The 26,394-nt window shown below is 43.1% G+C and overlaps 3 protein-coding genes and 1 long non-coding RNA gene across 5 annotated transcripts in view; 2 read left to right on the forward strand and 2 right to left on the reverse strand.

Moving 5' to 3' along the window:
* Positions 1–26,394, forward strand: part of PIGR (polymeric immunoglobulin receptor) — a 91,472-nt gene that overhangs the window by 13,732 nt on the left and 51,346 nt on the right. The window contains exon 1 of one of the 2 annotated variants that reach the window (XM_053249666.1): positions 12,428–12,559. The exons of the other annotated variant lie outside the window; for it this stretch is intronic. The gene's annotated coding sequence lies outside the window, so the exon portion shown is untranslated. Of the gene's footprint in view, positions 1–12,427; positions 12,560–26,394 lie in introns of those variants that run through there. 2 annotated transcript variants of the gene reach the window in all.
* Positions 558–17,769, reverse strand: LOC128324750 (uncharacterized). The gene is made up of 3 exons (XR_008307073.1): positions 16,625–17,769; positions 11,727–11,850; positions 558–887 (listed from the first exon to the last, which is right to left on the reverse strand). It is a non-coding gene; the product is annotated as an uncharacterized LOC128324750 (long non-coding RNA).
* On the forward strand, positions 17,898–19,763 carry LOC128323133 (zinc finger MYM-type protein 6-like; the record flags this gene model as incomplete). The annotated part of the gene is made up of 1 exon (XM_053245858.1): positions 17,898–19,763. A coding segment is annotated over one exon (1,866 nt), but the record flags the coding sequence as incomplete, so codon positions are not given.
* Positions 21,265–23,304, reverse strand: LOC128323134 (zinc finger MYM-type protein 6-like). The gene has a single exon (XM_053245859.1). The coding sequence runs from the start codon at positions 23,302–23,304 to the stop codon at positions 21,265–21,267; it is 2,040 nt and encodes a 679-aa protein (XP_053101834.1).

Consider the following 26,394-nt stretch of genomic DNA (forward strand, 5'->3'; position numbering starts at 1 on the left):
TCAAATGTCTCCAGCGTCACGTGTCCCCCTACTAGCTCCCTCTCGTGACCCCCTCCCTCTCTCTCCTTCTCTCTCTGTGCTCTTCCCATGGGCTCTTCCTCGGGCCAGGCCGGGCCCAGCCTTTCCTTGCTGCGGCTGTGGCACGGCCTTTCTGCCGCCTCAGCGCCGCCAAAACCTGCTGCCGGCGTTAGCCTCCAGAGCCAGCCCCACCGCCGTCGCTTGCCTGGGTACGCCTTAGCCAATCAGGCGCCTCCACCACCCAGCCAATCAGCTGGGTGCCGGGACGTACATTCTAAGGCACACCCAGGAGAATTAATATAACAGATGTTTTCTCTATTTAATAATTTGAAAATCACATAGAAGATTGCCTTGACCAGGGGTTCTCAAACTTGCCTTTGGCCATTATGGCTGGGGATGGTGGGAGTTGAAGTCGAACAACATCTGGGGACCCAACTTTGCAAACCCCTGGCCTAGACATTTTAAAAATAAAATAATAGGTACAGTTGAAAGCTGTGTTTACAGAATCAGTTTTTATTCATCTATACATATCTGTGTTTAGATGCTGAATCTATGGAGACAACACAATCAATATATACCTTCAGCTACTTTCACATACACTTATGTCAGTGGTAATAAGGACAGATCATGTAAAGTATATGTATCTTCAGTCATCATAAGGGGAGCGGGGTTCTCTCCCTGTGGTCTGCACAGCAAGCTGTTCTTGTTAAACACCACCTGTTTTGCACAACCATCTAACATTCAGGAATCCTCTCCTCCTTTGTATCTGGTTGCCCAGTGTATGGAACCTGTCTCCACTTCCTCAACACACAGCCAGGAAGGCATGGTGAGTTCCTGCAGTTCTGGAGCTTTTGTTAGCTCTTTGGCACCTGTCAAAGAAGAAAAAACAACAACTTGTCCAAGGAAAACAGAGAATTTTGTTGAAGAGAGGTATATAAATATTCATCGTCGTCATCATAGTAGTAGTAGAAGAGCTGCTTCACACAGTGACTTTGATTATAGTTGAGCACTTTTGGGGGAGTATAAAGTGATTGAATGAGGGTTCCAGTCAGCAAGGCCATCCTTTGCGGGGGAGGAGAATCAGGGGGATTGCCCCAAGCCCTGTGCCATCCGGAGCCCTGCTCCAGGGGTGAATCACAGTCATTCCTGCTTGGAGTCTCCCTATCCCCATCACTGCTGGCCCCAGAGTACAGCTCCCACCACAGTAGCTGTGCGCCAACCCTACCAGTGGTGTGCTCTGCTCTACTGTAAGCAGTGGTCGCTCTGGCTAGGCTCCTTTCCTCTCTGGTTTGCCCAGGGAGTGCAGCCAAGCAGAGCATGCCACGGAGCCTGGCTGTGTCAGTATGCAGCTTCTGGGGTGGGAGTGGTGCTCCAGGGCCAGGGAGACTGCAGGCAGGAATCTCTGCCACTAACACTTTGCCTTGCCGACTCTTCACACCCCCTATTGTCCTGGGCCCCACATCTCCTTAGGCAACTTCACAAACTTTCAAAAAGTGGTCTGAGCAGTGCCCTGCACAGCCAAGATCATGTCTGTGGTGGACATGATCTATGCCTGTGGTGGAAACTTTACACAACAATGGGACATATATGACCCACCTGTAACCTGGGCTGAAAAAGCAAATGACATAGCATAGGCAAAGTGGTTGTGTAAGCAGGCCTTTTCAGTGGCGCCAGCTGAGATACATCTCTGTTGAGATTTATCTGTGAATATTTGTAGATATGAAGAATCACTTTCTGTCTTCAAGGGTGGTGCCATAATGTTAATTGTGTGTGCTGGAAAATGCTTGTATTTTAAAATTGTATTTTAGAAATTAAAATCTGCCATTGTTTATTTATTTATTTAATACATTTCTATACTGCCCAAAATGCAGGTTCTCTGGGCGGTTTACAAAACAATAGAAACAGCCAATAAAAGCTGTAAGGGGTGTTGAAATGGGATGATTTTTTAAAACTATTGTATGATTTCATAAGACAAATCCCTTTTCACAGCAAGACTCAGTAATCAGGATCCAAAGATTTATGTAGCTAGTAGCTCTATATGCCCAAGGGAGTTTAGCCTTTTGTTTCTCAAAGAGTATTCTTACCCCTGTGCCACAAAGCAAGCTACTTTGCTAAGCTGACTGTAATATGGCATGGAAGTCAAGTCAAAAATCTCGCACAAAGCATATGCAAGCCCTTAAGTATGCTTTAACTAAATGTTTGGATCCAGAAACCAATTTTTAGTTGAACGTTGCAGCTTATACCTTCATCGGCAGCAGGTTGATTTTTTAAAAAAAGTTTTGTGAGCACATACAGCTCACAAGGTGGCAGTTAAGAATGCTGTGTGAACACACACACATACACACACACACACACAAACACACCACCTAGAAAGATCTATCTCTGTTTAGCCCTCTTCCAATTTTCCTGTAAGTAGAAATGAGTACGTGGAGAAAGTAACAGAGGTCTTGGCTATTGGCCCCACCCTTGACCTCCAGATGATCAAGTGTCCTATTTATGAACAGAAGCCTGTGTACATTTGGGTATTTGGGTATTTGCAAACAGGATGCTTGAATGCATAAAGGTCAAGGCAAGGCTAGCAGGCCTTATTTCCTATTAAGAATATAGGATGCTGGCCCTATCCAACCCCAGCACAGCATCACTCCAGTGGTTGTTGCTGGTCTCTACTTTATTATTCTTTTTAGATTGTGAGCCCTTTGCGGACAGGGGACCATCTTATTTATGTATTATTTATTTTTCTATGTAAACCGCTTTGAGAATTTTGTTGAAGAGTAGTATATAAATATCCGTTGTAGTTATACTGAGTCAGACTGAGGCTGATCTCCATCTAGCTCAGTATTGTCTACATCAGGGTTGCACAACTCAAATGCTCTAGTGGGCAAGAACCAACCATGATTTGGTGGGGTGGGGGGCAAGGTCAATTTTCAGCACATTATTACTTTAAATTAATTAACAATATTAATGAAAGCAATTAGGATAGTGTTCAGAAAATAGGCCCTGTCCCTGCTCAGTCAGTGGGGCATCTAGATTGCATGCCAGCCCCAAATAAATGCCAAGTCCTCTCCTCTCTTCTCACTAAATCACTGTTGCTTCCAGGCTGCAATCCTAGGCATGCTTACTTGGGAGTAAGCCTAACAGGATATACCAGGGAACGTGTTTCCAAGAAAACACAGATAGGTGCTGTAAGGCAGTTTCTGGAGAGGATGCCCCACCTCCCAGAGAAGAGGGAACTGACAGAAAGAGTGACCCTCTGCCTCTCCGTGCCTGTCTAATAATGCTGCTGTCACCTCTGCTCCAATATCCATTCCATCCATTGCTGTTGCAACTGGCTCACTCACTCACTTATTGCTGCCACATGCATCTAATCTGGTCTCAAGCACTCATCTGCATTGAGCCACTGCTGCTCCTCAGTGGGACAAGCCAAGAGCTCTTCATGGCTCCTGCTGTTGCTGCAGGATATGTCTACCTGGGGGCCAGCAAAATCCAACCCCTGGGCCTTATGTTGTGCAGGCCTGGTCTACATTGAATTGCAGTGGCTCTCCAAGATTTCAGGCAGCAGTTTCCCCCACCACCACCACTTTCCCAGCACTACAGAGATTGAACTTGGAATCTTCTGCATGCATAGCAAACACTCTGCCACTGAGCTATGGCTCCCTCCCCTCCCTCCCTGTGTTCATTTCTATATGAACAGAGCTTCATCAGTTTCTCACAATGGTAGAAAATGCTGGTTTCATTTCCTGATACAAAATAAACTGAGTAAATCAGATGTATATCTGAAGCTTCTCAAGAACATCCCATTCAATGGCATTAATATAAAGCTATGGATTATTTAAGCAACAAAATCTCTAGGGAAATTGCTAGTTTTGTATAATCCAAAATTAGTTTGGAGAAATTGACTATATTGCCAATTTTCTGGAGATTTCTAGGTAGATTTGATACCAAAAGAAGCTGTAGCTCTCTGGCTTGCATCTTCACCAACCATTTATCGATAAGACCACAAATTTTGTGGTCAGCATTAAATAGCTTTCTCACAGAACACTGCAAGTAACAGGAACAATTTGTTTAAAATAATCTCAAACCACTTTGTGTGACCTGACCAGACCATGAAAGAACAAAAATGCAAATGCACCTGTTCTGCTTCAATTTTGCCTGCGCCACAACTTCCCGCTACCTGATATGCATCAGTAATTTATATCTGCTAGTCAAATTTCTGTTTGCCTTGGCAGTCTCAATTCTTCCTTTTGCCATAAGGGATGGCAGATGTGTGTTTATTCTTGCCTTTTTTTTCTTTCTTTCATATTTTCCTTCTAAATATTTGAGACACTTTCATCACATTTAAACTTTGCCCTGCCATCATAAGGGCAAGAATCTTAAGAGAGTTTAACCCTTCTTGTATATGTATGATGATCATGTCAGAATGGCTCATTGCACCTAATCCTAGTTCTGAGTGCACAAATCTCTATCAATGTATGTGGACTGTGGAACTAAGGTGGGCAGCAGTCAGGAACAATAACACAGCAACACAGGGGAAGATACAGACGGAGGGAATAGCTACTAGGAAGTGCTTATTATTACAGCATGGAGTAGGAGCAGGAGGGACTCAGATGTGGAAGCTGAATTCCTGTGCAAAAATAAATGTTTCTTGAGATGAGTACATTTAATAATGTATTTGTTATGGGAACTATCAGAATTTAATTCTGTGAATACTTGAAATTTACTGGTAATTCTCAGTATTTCAGAATGCCAGTGGTAAATGTCAGAGGATTCTGAAATTTACTAGGAACTCCCAAGGCCAACAAAGTTCCTTTCATTAGTGACTACATATTACATTCATTTTAATAATTTACCAGTGAAGGACAGCATTAACCATGGCAAGCTGGGAAATGTCCAAAACAAAACTAGTGATAAAAACATTTTTCTACTTACTTACTTTATGTATGTATGTATGTATGTATGTATGTATTTATTACCCATTTAATATATACAACCATGGCAAGCTGGGAATGTCCAAAACAAACCTAGTGACAAAATATTTTTCTACTTTATTTATTTATTTATTTGCCATTTAATATATACAATCTTTCATCAAAGACCTCACAGTAAGATATCATCAAAAATATAATCACAGAAAACAGAACAATCTTTAAATAAGTATCATACAGTTGTTCACACAAAAACATGTGTACGTAACTGTGGCAAGATCTGCCACAGTTTTTCCTTTTTTCATGGAAGCTAGTGCACAAGTTGAAGCTGCACAATACCTAGTGCACAAGTTGAAGTTGCACAATACCACTATCAACATGGCAGCGACCTGTTTATCCAGGGGTAATGCTGGGTCCAAGAGCAGACCCAAGCAGTGCACTTGCTTGTTCAGAGAAATATTACTCCTTCTAGAACAAGTTATATCCCCTCACCCCATTTGACTGTCCTACTATCCCACAGTCAGAGATGTGGGTTTTCCATAAATTTTAGAACTGGAAAAATTTTCCATGCAAATTCCCCCTCATTTGCATAAAATTTGCATGAATTTCCCCCTTGCTATACAAATTTTCCTGTTGCCCTAAATAGATGGTGATCTGATTTGGAATGTTATATGATTTATTTAGTATAACAGTTAAAGCACATGAAGTGCAATTCAAGTACTTGATTGCTTGAAAAAAACTTTGAGATACAGTATGTGAAATCAATATGGTGGCGTTTAAAAAAAACACAACTCCACCATATTAATTTAACATAATGTACTTCAAATGTTTTTCAAATAACCAAGTAGTTGAACTGAAATGTTTGATGGTGGGGGGATGTCATTAAAGGCACTTCATGTGCTTTAACTGCTATACTGAAATGAGTTCAAAGCTTTATGTGAAAAGATTTTTTTAAATCAAATAGTCAATAAATCAATAAACATATGTATCATCTCACACACGTCCTAGGAATAATCACCTGAAAAATGTTAAGAACAACTTTGAAATTGTGGAACTCAACTTGTTTGCCCTGATTCAGTCCATCATTGCCTCCTATCCATGGTACTGCATAGTACATTCACTAACTCTCTGGGATCAGAAGACAATGTGAGGTAGAGCTGTGTGTCATTGACATATTTTAATGTCAATGACATATTTATAGGCCAAAGTCCTGGACAAGCAACCCCAGTGGCTTCATGTAGATGTTAAACAGTGTGGCTGACAAGACTGAATCCTTTGGTACTCCAAAAGCCAGAAGCCAACAAGTCAATTAGCAGTGCCTCAATATTTACTGTAGGGCTGGAACCAGATAGAAAATGAACCAAGTCCCAAGCCCGTAAGCAGTCCAGAAAGATACCATGGTGATGGTATTAAATGCTACTAACGGCATCAGCAGAACTAACACACTCCTCTGAGTCTTGCCTAGTTCCTGGTAATTGTCCATCAAGACAACTTGTTTCAGTGCCAAACCTTGATCAAAAGCCAAAATGAAACATGTCTCACCCTCTTCATCAAAGCCCTTCATAGCTAAGATGCCACTACATGCTCTATCACCTTACTCCCAAAGTGGAAAATAGAAACCAACCTAAAGTTCTTCAGATCAGTGGGACTGAGAAAGGACATATTCAGTAGAGGCTTCACAACTGCCTCCTTATGAACTGAAGACACATCCCCCTCTCCCAATGATGCATTAGTAATCTATTTGGCTATCCTGCTCTGACAGCTTTTATCCTCCAAGATGGGCAATGATCACACTGCTGAGGTCTTTGTCCACATCCTCAGTCTGGACAAGCTGAAAAAGAACTCCATCTAATGATCAGATGGTGCCTGGGACACTTCAACTGATGCCACAATCAACCTGGAATCCAGTGAGTGGATGCAAATGACTTAATGCACTGGGGATGGGCAGCACAACCGGGGAGAAGGAGAACCCCGGTGCTGGAGACTTCCACTCCCCCTCTGCTTCCCTCAAGACATGCACTCCCCCCCACGCCTCCGCACACTGCAGACACACCCAGTGCAATAGCCCCAGGAGTGGCTGGGTTGAGGAGAGGAGGTTATCTGCTCACAGAGGTTATCTGTGAGCAAGATAACCCTAGAGAGGAGTGAGGTGGCCCCAGAGGCAGAGGGCATAGGTTCTTCAGACCCATGCACCCTATTATAGTTCCACTTCTGTGTCAGAAGGAGGAGACAAGAAAACTTCAGGCTCCTATCTAAATGGTAAATGTAGCATTTCAGGGCAGCCTGGGAAGTATTCTGAATTATGAAGACACAAAAGCCCTATTCAGACATTGAAGTCATTCTCATGACCAGCCTTTTGTGAGAAGGAGAGGATTAAGCTAGGTACAGAGGCTTGTCTGGAGCCATGGGAACCTCTCCTACCCAGTGTCTGCCTATTTGGGTAGCCTAGCTTCTGTACCCAGTCTTTAACCAAGGTAGGACAGAAACCCCTGCTGTCCTACCTCAGTTTCCGATCATAAGGATGAGTACTCTGACTTCTGAAGCTCCTGGGAGCCAGCAGCCATGCTAATTAGTGAGTTAATTGGGAAGCGGGGCCAGGGAGAGGTGTGCTGCTCCATTGCTGAGGGATGCCTCTTTACTGCTATCATGGTGCATTGTAGCATATAGGAGGACTTCCTCCTCCCGATCCTACTTTGGGAGTTTGCCGCCGCTCCAATCATGTGGGCGCATAAGTGGCAGAGCCCAGAGGAGGTTCTGATCATCTGGGGAAAGGTACTTACCTTAGTAGGATCCTGCCTCCCCAGCCCAGCCCAGCCCACTTTGGTCATGTGAATGGCCTCATTATGTTGTACATGTGTTTAGGTGTCTATATACCCATACATGTTTTTGGGTGAATGACTGTCTGTGCATTCATTTAAAAAGTAAACTCTGAAATGTAGTATACAGATCGGAAGCGTTCTGCTGTATGTGTGTTCAGCATCACATGTGCATAACTACGTGCCCACAGATATATGTATATATGCATACACTGTACACAGACTGTATGTGCCTTGAACATAAAATGTGAATAGGGTTAAATTGTTTTTCACACTTTGGGGGGGCGGGATCCTACAGCTTTGATCTTCAGGGATTGTGTGTAGCCTATGAACTCGCTGTTCTCCAGAATGGGCATTAATCTGGATAAAGATATCAGTAATGTCCTTGACCTTTGTGCAGCCTCTATCAATTCAGTATATAGAACTTAATGATTCTTTAGTGGGAAGACCTCTTTGATGAATCAATTTAAAAAAGAGAGAGAGAGAGATTCTGTCTTTCTCGGGCCCCTTGGTCTGGCATCTTCTATAATGAATCCATCTTGTTTATTTTACCTGTGGGTTGCTATTGAAGGTTTACAATTAAGGCTTCTTAATTCTAAAAATAAATTTTCATGCATTTTTTTCACTCTTAAGGAGTTAGTTAATTGCTTACAAGTAGCCACTGAGCAATAAGATCATAGCAAGAGGAAGCATGAACAAAGCATCTTTCATCCAAAGGAGGAAACAAAATGTTTTTGCTGCTGGGAATTACCCTTATAACAAAGTCCATCACTTGATGCCCGGAGAATATATCCTTGAGAATATATTTGCATACTGCTTTCTTGGCAGTATTCACCATAGTCTCTGCAAGAGGGATTGCTCAAGAACACCACACCCTCAATAGAATTGTGACTTGGCAAGCATGGGTAGTGTATGTAGTTGTACAGGTGTACAACTAGTCACAGACAACTCTAGTCTCCTCTCAGTTGTTCAAGAAATGGGAAAAGAGGTTCAAATTAAGCTTCAGTTTGCTGCAGACCATGCCCAAATTCACTTTGGGACGTTTAGGCTACAATGCTATGCACACTTACTTGGTAGTAAGTCTCATGAACTCAGAGGGACTTTCTTCCAAGAAAACATTCATAAGACTGGGCTGTTAGTGAAACCTTCATCCAAAAATGTAACGAGAGCTATGGATCCCATGTAGTCTTTTGTTTTATTAAATGTCTATCTCTTTTCCATCAAAGTTGCTTTGGAATATGCCTCCTGCTGAAATAAGAGCCTTCCCACCTCTGACAATTTTAAAAAAATCTTTAAAGACACATTTGTTCACCCAGGCTTTTAATTAAATATCGTTTAAATAGTTTTAACTTTGTTTTAAAATATTGTTTTAAGGTTTTAAATTGTTGTAATGTTTTAACTATTTACTGTCATTTATTTTAACCAATGTTTTAATTTCTTTGTTGACATTTATCTGTTTTAATTAATGTTTTAACTTTTGTTTTTGTTGTAAACCGCCCAGAGATGTAAGTTTTGGGCGGTATAAAAATAAGTTAAATAAATAAATAATAAATAAAAATGCACAAAGCAATGTACCGCAAAAGAGAAAACTAACAATGCCAAGCAGCAACAATACCATGCAAAAATGAAAACAAAAACAAACATCAAAAAACTGTCAAACAGAATTATAAAAACTGCAGCCAAAACAAACAGATGATGATTTTGCACAAATCAATATGCAAAAAGCCTGGCATTTTATTTGTACAAGCTGCCTAAAACGATATAAGAGGGGTAGTGGCCGACCTGAGGCTCTGTTGATGGGCTACAGTTCCCACCATCCCCAGCAGTAGTTTGCAGCTTGGGTTGATGGGAGCTGTGAGCGAGTCTCAGGTTGGCCAGTCCTTCTCTATTATGGAGCAGCTTGCCATGCCTTCAGAGGGTGGGTGTGCCAGAGTTTTAGTGCTACTGCTGAGAAGGCTGAGTTTTGGATGCTTGCCAACTAGACCTCTTGAGAGTGAGAAATCCTCAACAAGACCTCTTGAGATTCTCTTAGCAGGGAGGGTTCTTTTAGCTCTCTTAGCAGGGAGAATGCTTTTAGCTAGGCTTTTCCAGCTACCCAGGGAAGGCTCCTACTTGTGTGCGGGGAGAGTGGGCTTAGCCAACTCTCCCTGCACACCACCTCGAGGCACTTCACTTTGATTGTGTGGAGCGTCTCCTAGACAGTGTTCCCTCTAACAGGGATTCCCAGATGTTGTTGACTACAACTCCCAGAATCTCCAGCTGCAGTGGCTTTTCCTTGGGGATAATGGGAGTTGTAGCCAACAACATCTGGGATTCCCTGTTAGAAGGAACACTGGAACTAGACCATATAAACTTCTATTATATTAATTATCCTGGGTGTGCCTTGGAATGTGTATCCCAGCACCCCGCTGATTGGCTGGGCAGCGGACATGCCTGATTGGCTGAGGCACACCCAGGAGGATTGGTCGCCGCCAGGGCAGGCCTGGTCGCGGAGGCCAGAGGCGGTGGTGGGCCCGGCCTGCCCATGGAGGCAAGGCCTAGGAGGGGGGAAAGAAAGTGCGGGGGCAGAAGTGGAGGTGGGGAGGAGAGGCGGCTGGGCCCGGAAGCGGGGACTGGGGCAGAAGGGGGTGGGGAAGAAGTAACCACCGGCCCCAAAGAGCGCACAGATGCTCTGTGCAGGGTTGGCTAGTTAGTCATAATTAGCACCATGAATTGAGCTCAGAAATGTACTGGCAGCCAGTGTAAATTGTTTGTTTGTTTATTTATCATACTTATATACCACCTGATATATGTATCTCTAGTCAGTGTTCAAATACCATCTTAGCCAAATACATCTGATGTGAGCACTATGTACAGCCTCTGTTATCAAACAGGCAGCCATATCTTGCACAGCCTGAGGCCACGAAATTGTCATCAAAGGCGGATTCAACTTGATGTGCATTGCAGTAGTTGAGATTAGAGTTGAGAGATGAGGCAACTGTGGATGACAACACCTAGGTCCCTGTCCTTGATGATGAGCAGCCAGTGTTTCAGATGTAACACATAAAAAGGTGCTCCTGGCTAAAGCTGAGCACAGAAGCAGAGCAAGATCCAGGAAGATACTCAAGACTGTGGGGCTATTCTCATGGTTAACAAAAAATTGGGCTAGGAGAGCCTAGCCCGATTTTTGTTAATTGTAAGAACCACTGGGTTCGGCTGCGAGCCCAGTGGTTCTAGAGTGGGCAACCCGCTCGAGACCCCCTGGTCAAAAACCAGGTTTGCAGAGCGAGTGCTCCGCAAACCTGGTTTTTAGTATCGTGAGTAGCTGCGGTGCGGCTTCGTGCTGAGCCTACTCATGAGTAGACCCCTGGAGGGGAGGTGAAAAGCTGCCTCCCATCTCCGAGGGTCTCCCCAGTATGCCCTGCGCGCTCGTGCAGGGATACTGGGGCTTGCGGGGGCCACACGGGCCCCGCTCCCTCCAGCCCCCGCCAGCTCTGTCACGGAGCCGACAATCGTGTGGGCGGCTGATCTGGCCGCCCAGGGCTCCTTCTCCGCTCGTGAGCGGGGAGAGCGGGCTTAGCCTGCTCTTCCCGCTCACTGCCCCAAACAATAAGGATCGTGAGACCCAGCTCTGTGAGTGTGAACCACTTTGGAGGTTTTGATCTAATCAAGGATAGGCAACCCCACCTCTTTTAGTTCATGAGGACTGCAATTGTGTTTTGCTGAAATATAATTTCAATTTTTCTTTGCCCACATCAAGCCCAAGATAGCTTTCAAACAATCATTCATCAATGCTGTATCTTAATTATTTGAAAAAGAAAAATACCAATTGGGTGCCATTGTCATATTTTTGATAAATCACTCCAAACAAATGAACCATCTCTCTGAGCATTTCATTTAAACATGACAATATGGTTGTTTAACATTTGACTTCAGGGTAGGACTGCACCAGTGTCTCTTGTCACATTTCTTTTTACATTTTGCTCCGTACCTCCTTCATTCCTTATTGTATATTAGTGCTATTCTTCACATAATCTGTATACACATCCTTCTTCCTGGGCCTGTGAGCTTGAGCTTCTCTTTGTGTGGATATAGTCCAAAACATCCTCACACACCTGAAAAGGAAGAAACTATTATTTATGCATAGATGGGTATATGCAAAACTAGTGTCTCAAAATTAAAAGCTCTTTGATTGGGAAGAGGAAAGGAGAGCAATGAGTGGTATGAAGAACATTCCAGAATGTTTGTCCAAACTAATATGGGAGACATTGCAGAAAACTTAGCATCTCTAACAAGGTAGTAACTTGTTTGTAAAGAAAACCAGAAGTGTAAATTTAAGAAAGAGTAGTTCTTCAAATGATGTGCAGATCATATTGATTATTTGTGATGCGTTCAGCTGTTGAGGTGCTTAGGTATATTCTTTGACTTCTTAACCTTTGGTTTCCTGCCATTGACTTTTCTCCTGAAAGCATATTGTGCAGTAGTAGCAAAATTGTGGGCCACCCAGGGCTTTAAAACACAAGATAAGCTTTGTTTCCAGCCATGCCAAGGGCACACAACTTTAATGGGTTCTAGCAAATGAGGGGAAAAAATCCAAGACAAACACTGCCCTTCAACCTTTGTTTTTCTGACTAAAGGGGGCAGGGGGGCGGGGTAAAGGTAAGATCAGCTGCAAACTTAGAACAGAAACTGTTTGGATGTTAAGGACTGTTTTTTGGCCGCTGCTGAGGTGCTTAGCATGCAGGTCTCTTTCTTCCTGCTGAGTGCATAAGTACAAAGGTGGCATGGACAATGGAAAAAATACCATTTAGGAGGAGAAACGAGGTAGGTGGCAAAGACCAGTACTGGTATGAGAATCTGGAGAACATAGCTAGTGGGTGAAGGCATTAGCCTTGATGTAATCTGTAAAAGTCCGAAGGGAACGACAGGAGACTCTTTGGGTGTGTGTGTGTGTGTGTGTGTGGATAATTGGTCCTTAATGTCTAATTTGGTGTCTAATGAGACAACTAATGAGTTTAGCGTGTATGAGAGGTATCTGCATGGATTCCAATTTTAATTCTGCTTTCAGAAATTCACATGTTTTTGAAGTTGAAGAGGAAACTGGGACTCGGGGTTTGGTTCAATCCCTTGTTAAACTAGGTCATTTGAAAGACTACCATGGGGCAGTGGCTCTAAGAGTGAGTTGCCTCAAACGTTTTATTTCTCATTATGCAGATTTAGAATAGTGGCTTATATCATAAGAAGGAAAAGAGAGATAGAAAGCACAGAATTTGCTTCTGCAAGCTGCCTTAGTGTTAATTAATCTCAAACGCAGGCCTTAGAAATATTGAACTAATGGGCCATGTTAGAAAAACTCTGTAGGAGGATGAGGATGAGTGAATGAAAGACAGCAATGGTGAAGCAGAATAGCAAGATCTTCCCATACATTTGATACTGGTGATGTCTGTGCTATTGTCACCTCTCTCACAACGCCCTCCACCCCTGCAACCCCCGCCGCTGAAGTGAAACACTGTAGAATGGTCAGTCAAGGGATGTAAGGAATTTAAAAAATTCATGTGGCTTGAGACAAAATGAGAATCTTTCTTCTCAGCTGAAATCTCTGACTTCAGATAACAGGGTAGGCAGATTTGCTAACCTTGAATGTTAGCAAATCCAAGTGTTAATCTTTAAAATCAAGTGGTTCAGGTTTGTACTGAAGTCAGAGATGTTGAATTTGTCGGCTGGATTTTGAGCTTTTACAGTACATACTGCATGTACTTGTTCCAACTTTTATCTATATCAGTGTTTCTCAACCGCCGGTCCGCGGACCGCTGCCGGTCCGCGGAGGGTTGAGTGCCGGTCCCCGACCTAGCTGCTAGGAAGGCAGGGCTCAGCAATCGGAGCCAAATAGTTTCCACTTGTTTTTCTCTCCCCTGTATAAGCACGGACTAAACATGCCGCCTGCAGGATCCCGGTCGCCCTCACCACCCTTACTCCACACCCCCAACACAGTTACTCAACCTGGGACGTCACTGGCCAATAGGGGTAGAGCAGGGGTGGGGCTTTTGCCGAGGCGGGAAGATAGCCCTGTGAGTGCGGGCTTGTGCTGAGGCGGGAAGATAGCCCTGTGAGTGCGGGCGTGTGCTGAGGCGGGAAGATAGCTGCGGTTGCTGGAGCAGGCTGATCGCTTGAAGGTACTACTGAGCTGCTCTTTGCATGGCCGTAGCCGAGCCTTAAATTAAGGGAGGGGTGGGGAGTGGGTCTGCACTTGTAGTGGCTAAGAAGTGGGGTTTGCTGGCAGAGAAGCGGGCATGTGGGCGGGTGGGCATGTGCCGAGGCAGGAAGATGGCGGCTGCCTGATGGGCGTGTGGACGGGCGGGCGGGCATGTGCTGAGGCGGGAAAATGGCAGCTGCATGATGCGCGTGTGGGTGGGCGAGCGGGCGGGCTTGGCTTGTACTGAGGCGGGAAGATGAGTGGAGCTCTCTGCGGAGGCGAACTGTTGCCCAGCGGCAGCCCCTGGCGAAAGTGAATGGCGGCTTCCACAGACCAGCACGGCAGCGGCAAGTTGCACCCAGAGCCCTTCCAGAGCCCTTCCGAGGGTTTCCTGCTGCTGTTGCTGCAGCAGCAGCAAAAGCGCTGCAAAAGGCACGAGCCCCACTTTCACCCGCTTGCTTTCCATCCCTGCCGTTTGTCCTCCTCCCTGGCCTCGCTCTCTCCTCCCCCGTTTCCCTTTAAGACCTGCTACTGAGCTAATTTTTAATTGCATGTTCCAACTTTGCAAATTAAATTGAGGGCGCTAATTAGCAGGGCTCTCGGCTGCTGCCGTGTGTGTCGTTGTGTGTGTTGCCATGTGTGTTGCTGCCGCCGCACAGCTCGCCTCCTCTGCGGGGGAACTGCCTGGGGAGGAAGCGGGTCTTCCAGCCCAGGCTCCCACGCAGATTGCCTTCCCTCTCCTGGCTAGCCGGTGGCTGGGAGTTGGGGAAGCCGCTGTGATCTCTGTGCTCCCCAGAGCCCTTCCGAGGGTTTCCTGCTGCTGTTGCTGCAGCAGCAGCAAAAGCGCTGCAAAAGGCACGAGCCCCACTTTCACCCGCTTGCTTTCCATCCCTGCCGTTCGTCCTCCTCCCTGGCCTCGCTCTCTCCTCCCCCGTTTCCCTTTAAGACCTGCTACTGAGCTAATTTTTAATTGCATGTTCCAACTTTGCAAATTAAATTGAGGGCGCTAATTAGCAGGGCTCTCGGCTGTTGCCGTGTGTGTTGTTGTGTGTGTTGCTGCCGCCGCACAGCTTGCCTCCTCTGCGGGGGAACTGCCTGGGGAGGAAGCGGGTCTTCCAGCCCAGGCTCCCGTGCAGATTGCCTTCCCTCGCCTGGCTAGCCGGTGGCTGGGAGCTGGGGAAGCCGCTGTGATCTCTGCGCTCCCCAGAGCCCTTCCGAGGGTCTCCTGCTGCTGCTGCTGCTGCTGCAGCAAAAGCGCTGCGAAAGGCACGAGCCCCACTTTCACCCGCCTGCTTGATCACAGATCTCCCAGCATCTCATCTATTTTGGCCCTGGGAGATATATAATGTTAGAAAGGATCACGAGGCTAATTCAGCATCATGTGTGCAGAAAGTAAATCCTTCATCCTATTCCTAAAGTACTTACAAGATCCCTACTGAACTCTCTAGTGATGGTGAATCATCAGTCATTCATCAAATTTCCTACTTCAGATTGTGTCTTGTAATCATTATTTAACTTCATTCATGAGCAACTGCCTTGAAGAAAATTCAGATTTTTTTTTTTAAAAAACACTACAACAAATAAATTCATTGTTTCAATTAGAATGTATAGATAGAATTGAAGTTTAAAATTATATGGCATTTCTGTGACAGTCTTCATTCTGATATATGCAATAGAAACACGCAAGAAAATTGAAACACTGAAGATGGGAGCAAGAAGCTGAGATTATCCATTTTCCAGCAACACAAAAGTTGGAATGTTAAGCCTATAAACATTTTGAAATTTTATTTTCCAACAGTTAGTTATCAGGAAGTACCTTAAAAAGCTAAGACCATAAGCGCACGCACATTGAATTGGGGGGGGGAGCTTGTTTCTGAAAAACCCCCAACAAAAACAAAACATGCATAGGACTGGGCTGCACTATATGCAAAAAATATAATAAGTGAAACTGCACAGCATATCAACAAATTATTTAACTATTTAAAATTATTAGAATAATTTTTCATATGTACAAAGCTCTATATAGGGGAAAATGTATTTATATAGTTGCAGGGAAATCACACCCTGCAACTATATAAATACATTTCCCCCTATATAGAGCTTTGTACATATGAAAAATTATTCTACAATAAAAATCTATACAAATCCTACTAGTGTAAAATATACATCTTTTTTTAAAAGGACCACTCCATTCTCTGCACATTAAAAGAGCAATCTCAGATATGCCTTTATGTTCATACAGCAATCTGATTTTTTAAAAAAATCCTATCTTCATTATATCCTGGTGGTTGGGATGAGTAAAAGGTTCACCTTTGGTGCCTGGGACTGCATGTGCTTGGCAAGACCCACAGTACTTTACTATCTACTGACAGTTAAAGTAGAGCAAATGTTACTTGGCCTCTGTTTCCAAATCTATGGAGTCATGAAATCATATCACAAACTGCCTCTCTGAAGTGCTTGACAATAGTGGCTCATATGCAGATGAAGGAAGTACCTGTGTGGGCACTGCTGCTGCACTAATGCAGAGTGCATGTCCACAGGGGTGTGATTTTTGCCAATTTCCCCTGGCTCCAGAAGCACTTTTTGCTACCTGGATGTAGGTCCCTGAGTCATAGAAGTGGCTATGACAGTGGCTGCAGCGTTTTAAAATGGCCTTTGAGTGAGATGATGGCTCACACTTGCTATGGCCCTCCTACCTTGCTGCTGTCAATCGCTGTTAATAGTCTTGTTCGTTCCAGTGTTGTTTTAATATCTGCCTATGCCAAGAAATGTTAATTGAAATAAAGACTTAATTTTCTTGGTTTTTGGATTTTTTGCAGCATCGGTAGAACACAAAATAATACAGATTCGTGGAGGATAGCTGGCGGCGGTTGCTGGCGCAGTCTATGATCGCTTGAAGGTACTATTAGTGACTTGGCTACTCTTTGCATGGTGGTGCCCGAGCCGAGCCTTAAGGGAGGGGTGGGGAGCGGGTCTGCCCTTGCAGTGGCTGGCCGAGAAGTGGAGTTTGCTCAAGGCTGCCTGACGGCCCCATTCAAGCACACTTCTATTCTCCCCTTTACTCCCAAGCTCCAGCTGCATCACAACAATACTCTTTCATGAAACCACAGCTGTGTGTGTTTTCCATAGCTGGGAGCTGTTTATCTATGGATTACAAACAAGCATATGGAACTGAAAATAAATCCTAGTTTCATATTTTGGTTTCTAGTCCATAATTATTGTTCCCCAAGTCATGGTTAAATGAACAAGAATTCCGAGGTGCATGAGGTAGGAGAAATGAGTGTTCAGGCTTCCAAACTCATTCATGTTGCTTTCTCACAACCAAGCAGACCATGGATTGTTGAACTGTCTCAACTGGTCCTATATCAGCTGAATAACAGACTATTAAAAAAAAAATTGTTCAGAGGGAGTGTTAATTGTGAGGGGGTCTTCTCTTTCATCATCTCGTGAACCACTTCTCTTTCAGTAAACTCCCCACCCTGCAACTCCCCTTTTTTGCCCTCCCACCTTAATGCATGTCATAGAAACATAAGAACTGCCCAGCTGGATCAGGCTCAAGGCCAATCTATTCCAACATCCTGTTTCGCACAGTGGCCCAACAGATGCTGCTGGAAGCTACAGGCAGGAGTTGAGGACCTGCAGCCCTCTAAGAAAAAAACTTCTTATTTTCTTGCAGGGGTAAAACCGGCAAGAGGCGAAAGAGCGGGAAGAACTGCAAGTTTTTCCACTTTCCTTGAGTCCTATCGTTGGACTGCTCAAGACAGAAGCACTGCCCTAGTACCTCTCATTATTGCAATGAGTTCCAAACAGAACAAGCAGACAAGTCTGTTCAAGTTTTTGAATAAAAGATCAAGAAGTCCATCAAAACAAGATTTGTCTGTGGAAAATGAAGATAATGCTTCTCCAAGCACAAGCTATTCGGCTACCATCTCAAGTGATGACCACATTTCTGCAGAGACGAGCACACACAGAGACAGTTCTGATTCAGAATCGGAGTCAATGAATGAAAGTGTCCCTCCCAGCAAAAAAGCAAGAGGCGCGTTTATTCGTAAATACAATGAAGACTATCTCCAGTATGGCTTTATTTGCAGCCCTGGTTCTGAAAAGGCACCAAGACCTCAGTGTGTGCTATGTTCCACTGTATTAGCCAATGAAGCTATGAAGCCGGCAAAACTTCTTCGTCATTTACAAACAAGGCACAAACAATTTGAGAACAAACCAAAGGATTTTTTTGTAAGAAAAAGTAAAGAACTGTCACTTCAAAAGCAGGTATTAGTTCGATCAGCTGCTGTTGATCATTCATTGATGAAAGCTGCTTATCTGGTTGCAATGCGTATCGCAAAGTCCAAAAAACCTCACAGCATCGGTGAGACTTTGATAAAGCCGTGTCTGATCGACGTTTGCAATGAGCTTCTAGGATCTTCTGCGTCTAAGAAAATGAAAGATTTGTCTTTATCGAATGACACAATAAGCAGGAGAATTAATGAACTTTCATCTGATATTGAAGAGCAAGTCATTGGAAAAGTCAAATTGTCAAAGTTATTTTCATTGCAGCTGGATGAATCAACTGACATTTCTAACCATGCCATATTACTATGCTATGTGCGTTACATTGACTATGAAGCCAAAGATATGTCGGAAGAATTGTTATGTTGCTGTGAATTACCATCACACACAACGGGAGCTGAAATATTCAAAGCATTGAATGAATACATGGAAAAATCTCAACTTGACTGGAAAAACTGTGTTGCTGTATGCACGGATGGTGCTGCAAGTATGCTGGGCAAACATTCTGGTGTTTTGGCAAAGATTAGGGCAGTCGCTTCTGAAAACATGGTTCACAGTCACTGTTTGATTCATCGCCAGCACTTAGCGGCAAAGAAAATGTCACCAGATTTGCATGAAGTATTGGCGCAGGCGGTTAAAATCATCAATTTCATCAAGTGTAACGCTTTGAATTCAAGGTTGTTCACAATTTTGTGTGATGAGATGGGGTCTGAGCATAATCATTTATTACTGCATGCAGAAGTACGCTGGCTATCTCGAGGAAAAGTTCTGACAAGGTTGTTTGAATTAAGGAAAGAAATCAAAATGTTCTTGATGCAAAAAAAATGCGATAGCAGTTACATCACATGCCTGCAAAATGCTGACTGGATTGCAAAAGTTGCATACTTGTCTGATATTTTCAATGCGATAAATTCTCTTAATTTAAGCTTACAAGGCCCACTGGCAACAATTTTTACTATGGGCAATAAAATTAGTGCATTTAAAAAAAAGTTGGAATTGTGGATACATCGGTCTGAAGGAGGAAACTATGACATGTTTGAGACATTTTCCTCTCTAATTTGTTCTGATGAAGGTCTCGACTTTGACCATAGCAGCATCAAGATTTTGATACATGATCACCTCAAATCATTACAGCAACAGTTTGAGGACTACTATCCAGCAGGCGAAGATCAGCGAAAGGGAAATCTATGGGTGCAAGATCCATTTGTGACACACAGCCAAAATAATTTGACCATTCAAGAAGAAGAAATGTTGCTGGAGGTGTCATCAGATGCTGGTCTCCAATCTGCCTTTCAATCAATGCCCATAGCACAGTTTTGGATAAAACTCAAGGATGAGTATGAGATTCTCCACAAAAAGGCAATGAAAATTCTTCTTCCATTTTCATCAACATATTTATGTGAGGTTGGATTTTCAAGTATGAGTCTTATCAAAACCAAAACACGCAACAGACTTGAAATTACTAATTCTTTACGCTTGGCCCTAACGAAGATTGCACCACGGATAGAGCGGCTGGTGAAAACTAGACAAGACCAATGTTCACATTAACTTAATTTCTTGTGTGCATTTTGATGAGTATGTAAATAGTATGTAAATAAAATACAGTTTATTGTTTATCAAATTTTATTTTATGATATTATTTTAATTGCAAGCTGCCCAGAGATGCAAGTTTTGGACAGGTATAGAAGTCTGTTAGATATATAAAATAAAATTGAACTTGAAACCCCTTTATTAACTGCTGGTCCGGGAAACTGCACACAAAGAATGTAGCGGTCCTTGACACACTGCACAAATGATTTAGCGGTCCTTGAGTCCAAAAAGGTTGAGAAACACTGTTCTACATTATCTTTGTGATCTCTGAAACCTGGGAACAACATTCTTGTCTGTGTATGAATGATTTAAATGAAGTTGTGGTTTCATTAGTAGCCTGCTCCCTTGCTTTCCAGTTTCTACATCCCTTAAGTTTTTCCATTCATCATACTCTCTCCACTGATGAATTTTCTCTTATTATGCCCTGCTCTCCTTCCAGACCTTACTTATTCTTTTGCCCTATCCATTTTTGAAAACTCTATTATTTGTTTTACTAATTTTAGGTACATTGAAAAACAAGGAATCCTTAGAATCATGGTAATATAATGAGATTCCTACCAACTTTTCTTAGGGTGGGTTGGAAGAACTGGTGGCTCAGCCAAACGGCTGGTTCCTGGAGCGCACCAATGAGCCCAGCTTCCAATGTCACAATGGCTATGCTGACATTAGGTGTATTGTGTGAATCCACCAATTTCGGTATATTGTGCCCAACTTGCAGTCTAGAAGCTGACATCTGTAAACAGCTTCAAATCAAATATCAGCCTCTGGGCTGCAAGTCAGGTGGAATATGCCAACATTGTTGGGTTCACACAATACGCCCAATGTTGGCATAGCCGTGCCAGCATCGGAGGTCGGGTTTGCAGGAGCACCCCAGGAACCAGCAGTTCAGCTGAGCTGCCAGTTCTCTGTGATATCTGAACCCACCCTTAATAATATATTTTGGGTGCAATTTATCTCCATTATAATCAATGCCACCAACAAGATAAGAATTGCACCTTATGTTTCTAGTGTGCAGTTGAATTTCAAGCAGAGAAAAAGGATGCTTCAAACAAGCCTGCTTGGAGGAAAAGGTCAGGAGCTCATCCAGATCAGAGACCAAAAGCTGGTTGTTTTAATTCGTTATTTCTAACAGTTCCTAATCAGCCTTATAAATAACAGAGCATCATATAGATCAGTGTTTCTCAACCTTTTTGGACTCAAGGACCGCTAAATCATTTGTGCAGTGTGTCAAGGACCGCTACATTCTTTGTGTGCAGTTTCCCGGACCAGCAGTTAATAAAGGGGTTTCAAGTTCAATTTTATTTTATATATCTAACAGACTTCTATACCTGTCCAAAACTTGCATCTCTGGGCAGCTTGCAATTAAAATAATATCATAAAATAAAATTTGATAAACAATAAACTGTATTTTATTTACATACTATTTACATACTCATCAAAATGCACACAAGAAATTAAGTTAATGTGAACATTGGTCTTGTCTAGTTTTCACCAGCCGCTCTATCCGTGGTGCAATCTTCGTTAGGGCCAAGCGTAAAGAATTAGTAATTTCAAGTCTGTTGCGTGTTTTGGTTTTGATAAGACTCATACTTGAAAATCCAACCTCACATAAATATGTTGATGAAAATGGAAGAAGAATTTTCATTGCCTTTTTGTGGAGAATCTCATACTCATCCTTGAGTTTTATCCAAAACTGTGCTATGGGCATTGATTGAAAGGCAGATTGGAGACCAGCATCTGATGACACCTCCAGCAACATTTCTTCTTCTTGAATGGTCAAATTATTTTGGCTGTGTGTCACAAATGGATCTTGCACCCATAGATTTCCCTTTCGCTGATCTTCGCCTGCTGGATAGTAGTCCTCAAACTGTTGCTGTAATGATTTGAGGTGATCATGTATCAAAATCTTGATGCTGCTATGGTCAAAGTCGAGACCTTCATCAGAACAAATTAGAGAGGAAAATGTCTCAAACATGTCATAGTTTCCTCCTTCAGACCGATGTATCCACAATTCCAACTTTTTTTTAAATGCACTAATTTTATTGCCCATAGTAAAAATTGTTGCCAGTGGGCCTTGTAAGCTTAAATTAAGAGAATTTATCGCATTGAAAATATCAGACAAGTATGCAACTTTTGCAATCCAGTCAGCATTTTGCAGGCATGTGATGTAACTGCTATCGCATTTTTTTTGCATCAAGAACATTTTGATTTCTTTCCTTAATTCAAACAACCTTGTCAGAACTTTTCCTCGAGATAGCCAGCGTACTTCTGCATGCAGTAATAAATGATTATGCTCAGACCCCATCTCATCACACAAAATTGTGAACAACCTTGAATTCAAAGCGTTACACTTGATGAAATTGATGATTTTAACCGCCTGCGCCAATACTTCATGCAAATCTGGTGACATTTTCTTTGCCGCTAAGTGCTGGCGATGAATCAAACAGTGACTGTGAACCATGTTTTCAGAAGCGACTGCCCTAATCTTTGCCAAAACACCAGAATGTTTGCCCAGCATACTTGCAGCACCATCCGTGCATACAGCAACACAGTTTTTCCAGTCAAGTTGAGATTTTTCCATGTATTCATTCAATGCTTTGAATATTTCAGCTCCCGTTGTGTGTGATGGTAATTCACAGCAACATAACAATTCTTCCGACATATCTTTGGCTTCATAGTCAATGTAACGCACATAGCATAGTAATATGGCATGGTTAGAAATGTCAGTTGATTCATCCAGCTGCAATGAAAATAACTTTGACAATTTGACTTTTCCAATGACTTGCTCTTCAATATCAGATGAAAGTTCATTAATTCTCCTGCTTATTGTGTCATTCGATAAAGACAAATCTTTCATTTTCTTAGACGCAGAAGATCCTAGAAGCTCATTGCAAACGTCGATCAGACACGGCTTTATCAAAGTCTCACCGATGCTGTGAGGTTTTTTGGACTTTGCGATACGCATTGCAACCAGATAAGCAGCTTTCATCAATGAATGATCAACAGCAGCTGATCGAACTAATACCTGCTTTTGAAGTGACAGTTCTTTACTTTTTCTTACAAAAAAATCCTTTGGTTTGTTCTCAAATTGTTTGTGCCTTGTTTGTAAATGACGAAGAAGTTTTGCCGGCTTCATAGCTTCATTGGCTAATACAGTGGAACATAGCACACACTGAGGTCTTGGTGCCTTTTCAGAACCAGGGCTGCAAATAAAGCCATACTGGAGATAGTCTTCATTGTATTTACGAATAAACGCGCCTCTTGCTTTTTTGCTGGGAGGGACACTTTCATTCATTGACTCCGATTCTGAATCAGAACTGTCTCTGTGTGTGCTCGTCTCTGCAGAAATGTGGTCATCACTTGAGATGGTAGCCGAATAGCTTGTGCTTGGAGAAGCATTATCTTCATTTTCCACAGACAAATCTTGTTTTGATGGACTTCTTGATCTTTTATTCAAAAACTTGAACAGACTTGTCTGCTTGTTCTGTTTGGAACTCATTGCAATAATGAGAGGTACTAGGGCAGTGCTTCTGTCTTGAGCAGTCCAACGATAGGACTCAAGGAAAGTGGAAAAACTTGCAGTTCTTCCCGCTCTTTCGCCTCTTGCCGGTTTTACCCCTGCAAGAAAATAAGAAGTTTTTTTCTTAGAGGGCTGCAGGTCCTCAACTCCTGCCTGTAGCTTCCAGCAGCATCTGTTGGGCCACTGTGCGAAACAGGATGTTGGAATAGATTGGCCTTGAGCCTGATCCAGCTGGGCAGTTCTTATGTTTCTATGACATGCATTAAGGTGGGAGGGCAAAAAAGGGGAGTTGCAGGGTGGGGAGTTTACTGAAAGAGAAGTGGTTCACGAGATGATGAAAGAGAAGACCCCCTCACAATTAACACTCCCTCTGAACAATTTTTTTTTTAATAGTCTGTTATTCAGCTGATATAGGACCAGTTGAGACAGTTCAACAATCCATGGTCTGCTTGGTTGTGAGAAAGCAACATGAATGAGTTTGGAAGCCTGAACACTCATTTCTCCTACCTCATGCACCTCGGAATTCTTGTTCATTTAACCATGACTTGGGGAACAATAATTATGGACTAGAAACCAAAATATGAAACTAGGATTTATTTTCAGTTCCATATGCTTGTTTGTAATCCATAGATAAACAGCTCCCAGCTATGGAAAACACACACAGCTGTGGTTTCATGAAAGAGTATTGTTGTGATGCAGCTGGAGCTTGGGAGTAAAGGGGAGAATAGAAGTGTGCTTGAATGGGGCCGTCAGGCAGCCTTGAGCAAACTCCACTTCTCGGCCAGCCACTGCAAGGGCAGACCCGCTCCCCACCCCTCCCTTAAGGCTCGGCTCGGGCACCACCATGCAAAGAGTAGCCAAGTCACTAATAGTACCTTCAAGCGATCATAGACTGCGCCAGCAACCGCCGCCAGCTATCCTCCACGAATCTGTATTATTTTGTGTTCTACCGATGCTGCAAAAAATCCAAAAACCAAGAAAATTAAGTCTTTATTTCAATTAACATTTCTTGGCATAGGCAGATATTAAAACAACACTGGAACGAACAAGACTATTAACAGCGATTGACAGCAGCAAGGTAGGAGGGCCATAGCAAGTGTGAGCCATCATCTCACTCAAAGGCCATTTTAAAACGCTGCAGCCACTGTCATAGCCACTTCTATGACTCAGGGACCTACATCCAGGTAGCAAAAAGTGCTTCTGGAGCCAGGGGAAATTGGCAAAAATCACACCCCTGTGGACATGCACTCTGCATTAGTGCAGCAGCAGTGCCCACACAGGTACTTCCTTCATCTGCATATGAGCCACTATTGTCAAGCACTTCAGAGAGGCAGTTTGTGATATGATTTCATGACTCCATAGATTTGGAAACAGAGGCCAAGTAACATTTGCTCTACTTTAACTGTCAGTAGATAGTAAAGTACTGTGGGTCTTGCCAAGCACATGCAGTCCCAGGCACCAAAGGTGAACCTTTTACTCATCCCAACCACCAGGATATAATGAAGATAGGATTTTTTTAAAAAATCAGATTGCTGTATGAACATAAAGGCATATCTGAGATTGCTCTTTTAATGTGCAGAGAATGGAGTGGTCCTTTTAAAAAAAGATGTATATTTTACACTAGTAGGATTTGTATAGATTTTTATTGTAGAATAATTTTTCATATGTACAAAGCTCTATATAGGGGGAAATGTATTTATATAGTTGCAGGGTGTGATTTCCCTGCAACTATATAAATACATTTTCCCCTATATAGAGCTTTGTACATATGAAAAATTATTCTAATAATTTTAAATAGTTAAATAATTTGTTGATATGCTGTGCAGTTTCACTTATTATATTTTTTGCATATAGTGCAGCCCAGTCCTATGCATGTTTTGTTTTTGTTGGGGGTTTTTCAGAAACAAGCTCCCCCCCCCAATTCAATGTGCGTGCGCTTATGGTCTTAGCTTTTTAAGGTACTTCCTGATAACTAACTGTTGGAAAATAAAATTTCAAAATGTTTATAGGCTTAACATTCCAACTTTTGTGTTGCTGGAAAATGGATAATCTCAGCTTCTTGCTCCCATCTTCAGTGTTTCAATTTTCTTGCGTGTTTCTATTGCATATATCAGAATGAAGACTGTCACAGAAATGCCATATAATTTTAAACTTCAATTCTATCTATACATTCTAATTGAAACAATGAATTTATTTGTTGTAGTGTTTTTTAAAAAAAAAAATCTGAATTTTCTTCAAGGCAGTTGCTCATGAATGAAGTTAAATAATGATTACAAGACACAATCTGAAGTAGGAAATTTGATGAATGACTGATGATTCACCATCACTAGAGAGTTCAGTAGGGATCTTGTAAGTACTTTAGGAATAGGATGAAGGATTTACTTTCTGCACACATGATGCTGAATTAGCCTCGTGATCCTTTCTAACATTATATATCTCCCAGGGCCAAAATAGATGAGATGCTGGGAGATCTGTGATCAAGCAGGCGGGTGAAAGTGGGGCTCGTGCCTTTCGCAGCGCTTTTGCTGCAGCAGCAGCAGCAGCAGCAGGAGACCCTCGGAAGGGCTCTGGGGAGCGCAGAGATCACAGCGGCTTCCCCAGCTCCCAGCCACCGGCTAGCCAGGCGAGGGAAGGCAATCTGCACGGGAGCCTGGGCTGGAAGACCCGCTTCCTCCCCAGGCAGTTCCCCCGCAGAGGAGGCAAGCTGTGCGGCGGCAGCAACACACACAACAACACACACGGCAACAGCCGAGAGCCCTGCTAATTAGCGCCCTCAATTTAATTTGCAAAGTTGGAACATGCAATTAAAAATTAGCTCAGTAGCAGGTCTTAAAGGGAAACGGGGGAGGAGAGAGCGAGGCCAGGGAGGAGGACGAACGGCAGGGATGGAAAGCAAGCGGGTGAAAGTGGGGCTCGTGCCTTTTGCAGCGCTTTTGCTGCTGCTGCAGCAACAGCAGCAGGAAACCCTCGGAAGGGCTCTGGGGAGCACAGAGATCACAGCGGCTTCCCCAACTCCCAGCCACCGGCTAGCCAGGAGAGGGAAGGCAATCTGCGTGGGAGCCTGGGCTG

The sequence above is a fragment of the Hemicordylus capensis genome, chromosome 4 (genome assembly GCF_027244095.1).
Source record: "Hemicordylus capensis ecotype Gifberg chromosome 4, rHemCap1.1.pri, whole genome shotgun sequence".
In the NCBI taxonomy this organism is placed as follows: domain Eukaryota; kingdom Metazoa; phylum Chordata; class Lepidosauria; order Squamata; family Cordylidae; genus Hemicordylus; species Hemicordylus capensis.

Coding starts and splice junctions, on each gene's coding strand:
- LOC128323134 (XM_053245859.1), bottom strand. CDS start 23,304: ATGAGTTCCAAACAGAACAAGCAGACAAGTCTGTTCAAGTTTTTGAAT.